Source organism: Blastomyces gilchristii (genome assembly GCF_000003855.2).
Source record: "Blastomyces gilchristii SLH14081 genomic scaffold supercont1.44, whole genome shotgun sequence".
Classification (NCBI taxonomy): Eukaryota; Fungi; Ascomycota; class Eurotiomycetes; order Onygenales; family Ajellomycetaceae; genus Blastomyces; species Blastomyces gilchristii.
The window spans coordinates 60006-66881 of NW_003101639.1; the positions used below are offsets into that span (position 1 = coordinate 60006).

At 30.7% G+C, this 6876-nt stretch overlaps 1 protein-coding gene across 1 annotated transcript; it reads right to left on the minus strand.

Annotated features, from left to right (window-relative positions):
* Window positions 1–1054: 1054 nt before the first annotated feature.
* BDBG_18025 (uncharacterized protein) lies at window positions 1055–1324 on the minus strand (the record flags this gene model as incomplete). The annotated part of the gene is made up of 1 exon (XM_031725618.1): window positions 1055–1324. The coding sequence occupies one exon, from the start codon at window positions 1322–1324 to the stop codon at window positions 1055–1057; it is 270 nt and encodes an 89-aa protein (XP_031581426.1).
* Between the last annotated feature and the right edge of the window lie 5552 nt (window positions 1325–6876).

Genomic DNA, 6876 nt, shown 5'->3' on the forward strand with positions numbered 1-6876 from the left:
AGCTATTTATAGTAAAATATATGTGCAAGCAGAGATCTAGTATAGCAAGTATAGATGAGCATTGTAGTAAGCTGATAATGATGAGAATATAGTAGTAATATAATGTTAGTGATATTTAGTAGTGTATACCTCTTTTTTCTGACACACCCTCTTCAGCAAATGTAACATGTAAATGAAAGTATAATTGAAGCTGTAATAAAAAGAGTGTAGATGAATCTGTAGCAATTACATCAAGATAGATCATTTATTCTGCTTACACCTCAATGATATCTGATATATCAACTAGGCCTAGCATCTTGACAAATTCTGTATGTTTCTGGCATGGCAGAGCCTTAGTGAGGCCATTCACTGGCATCTGGGCTGTAGGCACTCAATCAACTGTAATATCACTGAATTGAACATGTTCTCGGATTGATATCTCTCATCCGAATCCTCCCATCGGGATAGGATGACGATATCATCCACATAGAAGAAGACAATTAATCAATCATTTGAGAAGAGGCAGCAATCCTCTGACATAGAGATGAAGTCTAGTGTTCTCAGATTCTTTGTAATATAGGTGTTTTTCAGCATCTGTTCAGTGGTTCAGTGAATCTGGCAGTTGAGATCTATAAATTCTTGAAGTCAGTATGGATGCTGTTGATGTAGATGTATTATTGATAACAGTAAAAACAGTATTAAGAAATAAACTTTAAGACTTGTAGAAGTCTGAATATGAATGAGAATGAGAGAATGCTTCATTGATCATTTGAAAAGGATTGACTTTGACATTTGTAACTGTCACAAGGTGGACAGCTCTGTGATTTCAGGCTTGTGTATGATTATCTATCACAGCTGAATAAGTATTGATATCAACATTGCTGTTCTGTATACAATTATCTATCACAGCTGAATGAGTATTAATATCAACATTAAAGTTCTGTGTATGATTAGCTATTGTATCTGAATGAGTATTAATATCAACATTAATGTTCTGTGTATAATTATCTATCACAGTTGAATGAGTATTAATATCAACTTCAGTGTTCTGAGTACAATTAGCTATCACAGCTGATTAAGTATTAATATCAATATTGAAATCTGTATCAACATTAGAGTCTGCTGACTCTGGTGTAGGTTCAGGTATTGAATACAGTGTATGAGATCTAACATGAGAATATCTAGATATTTGATTTTCCACATTAGATAGCTGGCAGAGGTTGCAAAGCTCAGTGATAAGCTCATCTGCAGCATCTTCTAGATGAGTGATTTGAACACCAGTTGCATCATTTACAAGATTTTGAATGATGATTTTTGAAGAATGTTCTAATCTCTTATACCACATAGACTGAGTAGCTATAGAGATCTTAGGTTTTTGAGATGGTTTTGTAGAAGTGTGTATTGACAGATTGAAAGAATGATTTCTTGAAGTGTGTATTGACAGATTAGAAGAAGAATTTGTAGAAGTTAAAGAATTTGATGATATCATTTTTTCAGATATAGTGATGTTAGAAGTGTGAGATGTGAACTGTGTGATAGCTGAGATAGTTGAGAAAACAGCTTTTTCACTATATTCTGTAACTAGCAATCTCTCAAATACTTCAACATGTGTAAAGATTGTATTATCTATGTGTTTTTACAATCTGAAGTCTTTTCCATCATAATAAATGCCTTCTATATGAAAACACAGTTTCCATGCAATGATATTTGTATGGAAATTCGGGATGTAAGCTGCATTGATGAGGTTGACATTGAACTGCTTTCCTGCTTCATTTATCATGATAGTTCTAACAGTTTCATAATCTTCAACTTTAGTGCTGGAATCATCTGTATAGACTTCTGTGTTCACAGAAGTAAAGAATAGAAAATGTGTTTGATTATTATATATATGCTGTTCCGCGCCAGTATCAAAGATTCAGAAGTTTCAGAGATAGAAGTGAGAATTTGAAGAGTTTATTGATATTTTTCTGATCTGTTGATTGATAGATTGATGATCAGTAGATAGATTGAGAATTAATAGATTGAGAATCTGATTGCTTCAGAACCATTCCTCTCAGAACTGCTTCATTGACATCTATCATATCTGTATTCATGAATGAATCTCTAGATATCGCATGATCAATGCATCTCTTTAATTCTTGATTCTTAAGAGCTTGATTGATCTGAGTTCTCTTCTCCTCATTTTTCTTTCATCCAGGTGACTTCCTTGATGAATTGAGATAGTAGCACTGAGTGTATCAGTGGCAGGCTCCGCAGATGCAGTTTCCAAATGTTGCTGGTAATGAGAATTGCTGAGATCTTTCATTAAGAGTAGTGAAGTTTATAGATTTATCTTCTTTGAGAATACTCATTTCTCTATACTGGTTCTTGAAGTTCTTAACTAACTCTATTAAAGATATGACATCTTTATCACATCAAATATTCTTAGCCCAGATCTGTGTATATCCTGCATCAATAGCTAGATTCACATTTAAGAAATCTTTCTTCAAGTTGAACTGTCCAGCTATATCTGCCTCTTTGATATCATCTTCAATAAGTGATCAGTTGTTTAATCACTTCTCTATACCTTTGTTTTTCAGTGCTTTGCAGAGATCATGGTATCAGGTTCTCACATCATCTTGATAGTCTGCGGTCGTGGGGGAGAGTTGATCTCTTAATGAACAGATAATCTTCTTCACATCATCATTCTCACTGCATACATGTAGCTCTGTGACATCTACTGTTCTTCATATAACATCTCATATATTTGTCATACCTTCATTCAATTTCTCATATTTCATATATTTGATTTTCCACGCAGTGACCTTGATGTCATATACTATCTTAGTCTCTGCAGTGGCTTCTTCTGAACACTCAGATTTCAGAGTTTCTTCTAGTTCAGATATAAGAATAAGTGCTCACAGGTGATTATTCAGGTGTTTGCAGCTTGGCATGATATATACTGTTAACTACTAGAAGTATTCATGATAGAAAGATAAAATGTAGAGATTAAATGTATAATAGTATTTAAGCTGAGTTGTGAATAGTATTCATGAACTTCAGTCTATATAGTTGTGTGTAGTCAAGAGCTGCTAACTCTATTAATTACATAAGAGATAGAAATAGAGATAAGAAATCTGTGAGAAGTGAGATTTCTTACATATTCTTCTCTCTCTAAGACTTTATCTGTGAAGTCTTTTACTGAGTGATTTCATAGAATTAGACTCAGTACTGCAGTGATACTCACTAAAAATTCTTTATATCTATATAAAAAAAATCTCAGTGAGAAAAAATCTCTTATTATTATAAAGAAAAAAGAGTCTGTCACTCAGTTTCTTATTCTGTGAGATTCTTTATAATTTGCAGATCTTTCTCTGACTATTATACAGATTCATCTCACATCTTTTATACAGAAGAATTCTGATTAACTCTCAATCATTTCTGTAAGATTCTTATATAATTATCACATAGATTTGCCAGCATGGCCCAGTTGATAAGACTGATAATCAAGGCCACACACATTAGAGATGTGTGGGTTTGAATCTCACTGCTGATATCTGTCACTTCTTACTCATCAAAGCTCTCATGTAATAGAGGCTGAGCTTAATTAGTAAGACTTAATACAGAGTAGAACTCTCTACTGCAAGTCAAGTCACTAGTTAAGTGAGATTCTGCAAACACTTATCAGAGTTAGTATGAAATGTCAATATCTCACTATTCTACTATACATCTGTCAAGGTTCTAATGATATAGAGTCAAGTCTAATGTAGTGATTATATACTACTTAAGTAAGTCTCTAACTAGAGTTATCATCAGAGCCTAGCTCTCTCTCAAATACAGAGAATGATTTTAAAAATTACTTAACTAGCAGATTTAGATATATATTTAAACTATAGACAGAGTACTCTGATAGACTAGAGTCTGCAAGCTCACTATTAAGCTCTAATACTAGTAGGAAGAACTGCAGTTATCAAGTCTATAATTAGTCTCTAATATAAGATGAGATTATGATAGTTAATTAATAGATCTATAAGCATTCTTATTCTTAACTAAGATAGAAATTAAATACTTAATAGACTTTTTATCAGAAACTTAAGCAGTTATAAGAAAATGACTGAATTCAGAAATATTTAAATATGAAGAGAAGGAAATTAATTAGATATAATCTGTTAAAACAGCTATATACTATCTTTTGATAATTTATTTCATTACAGTCTCTCTTTATTTTACTTTACTTTTTTCTTTCTATTCTTTTCTATCTATCTATTTAATATGTCTATCTTTAAGACTGTGTTCTCTTTTCTTTTATCATAATATTGTCAAATAATTTCAAAGTATCAGAAGATGTTAAAATACTGTAATTTATAAACAGTTTTTATATTCTGAGCTGAAATTTTCTGATTTTACATATCTGAAAGTGATGAATGTATAATAGTTAACTTTATAGATATAGAAAAAACTCTGAGAACTTTTAATTCTTAGATAGATATCATAGTCTCTGACTGCATACATCTATAATTGAAGAATAATAATAATAATAATAATAATTATATAGATTTATTCTATATCTTTCAATCTAAAGAATTTCAGTTAATCTTCAATTATTTTTCTGTAAGATTCTTATATAATTATTATATAGATTTATTCTGCAGATAAATCACTTTCTATAAGATTATCTTTATTAAAGAGAAGTATTTATAAGTTAATCTTTTACTTATTCTTATAAATTATTATTCTTTAATACTGTAGAATTATGAGAAATTTTTCATTCTTTTATTAACTCTGTAGAATTATAGAATCAAGATGTTTATAGTCTATAATTACTCTTTGTAATTATATAGAAAGATTCAGATCTGTAATTTATAATCACTTTTTATTTACTAGAGTGAGGTAACTGTTCTGTGAGATTATTTACAGTGTAAATAAATCTCTCTAAAGTAGTATAAATATCTCAGATCTGTTTATAAAATTTCATCTTCTTTTCTCTTTTTCTATAACAGCTCTTAATCTTATAAACTGTGAGTATTCTTATTTATTCATGAAGTGTTTTTACTCAGATAATAGAGAGAGAGTATTTCTAACAATATCTATATATTAATTCAAGAACTTCTCAAGAATAAATTTTTTTTTTCAATTTTAATATCTTTATAAATATTGTCTGACTATCACTGAGCTTTTTATAAGTATTCTTATAACTTCTCTAATTACTTTTTATCAGCTGATGAAGTAGAAATATTACTATTTATAACAGTATCTTTATCTCTCTCAGTCTTATTATCACATCTGATCTTCAGATCAGCAGTTAATTTCATATCTCTTTCAGATTAACTTCTGACTCTAAGTAATACAGTCTCACTCTTTGCTGTAAGTCTTTCTATAAGAAATTTCTTACAGACTCTAGTTAATAGTTTCTGTAAAGCTTCTGATACTGTCAGTGTCTTCTATAGTTCTGTAAGTCTATAATTATCTTCTCTCTATCTGCATACTCTCTGATCAGATATATGTAAATATGTCTAGATTTTCTATCAACAGTTCTCACTGCAATGCGTTTTCACAATCTCATTATTAATAACAGATGAGTTCTCAGATACCTGTAAAATTCAGATAATTAAGATAATATAAATATTATAAATTCATAATAGAAGTTAACTTGAGTAGATAAGCTCTCTCTTTATATTCTAATTATTTTCAGACTGAATACTTCAGTATAACTGAGAAAGCAGACACCGCTTTATAACAGATATCTGATTATATATATAGATAATCAGCTCTCAAGATTCTGCTATAACTATATATACTCTGATATTTAGCTTCTCTGAAGTCTGTGCATTTCTGATAGTTTTTATATCAAATGTTAGAGCACAAGCGCTTCATCACAAACTCACTTAATTTTTCAAATAAGAACCCGCCAATAGATTCATCAAAAGTCCTCAATCATACAAGCATTTTGACCTCATCGCTGACCGCATACCTCATGTGATGATGCAGTTATCCAGCCAAATATGAACCAGATGTTGTTTAAAACTCCTGTGTGAGATTATCCCTCATTCACTCCTATCATATCACAACCCCGGGCCAATTTGTCATACAAATTGTAAGGTGAAGAGACCTAGTTATATGCATCAATCTTCTTGAGTTTGGAAGATCTCTGATCTGTAATTGTGAAGATATCTGAGAAGCAACTTTCATGAAAACCCTGTCTATCTTTGATATTTCAAAACATCAACACCAAGTCTCACTCACATACCGCCCTTCCCAACATGGCTCACCTTCAGCAGAAAAATACAAAAAGATACCTCAGCAATAGTATTAAGCACATAATCAACAGACACATCTGAAGTGCATTCTCCGCAAAAAACCCTCTCTGTCTTTGATGTACTAAGACATCAACACCAAGTCCCACCCTTGTATCATTTCTTTCAATCTGGCCCATCCCCGGCAGAAAAATACAAAAAGATACCTTGACAACTGTATTCAATACATAATCAACAGACATGACAATCATAAAATCAGTATATCTCAAGATCTGACTGAGCCTTTGATCCCTGCACAGTGAGATATATTAAATCTAGTTTTAATATCTCAATATTTAATAGATTCTGTAAGAAATTGAGAACAGTAACACTAGATTTCTATTGAATTTGAGAATTAACTCTATATTAATATAATCATTGATAAAGTCTTCTATTTTAAGATATAAATAATCAGTTTCTCTACATTTCACTGATAATATTTATATTATTATATAGAAACAGACTTATATTCTCTATAATATTAAGACTCTGAAGAGAGAAAGTCTTGATAGAGAGTATATAGTAGTGTATATCTTAGCAGTTTCTATCTTATTCTTCTGCAGTAGTTAATACAAAAAAAGATCTTAGAAATAGTTTTTTACTTCTCTTGAAAAAGTAAGATGTT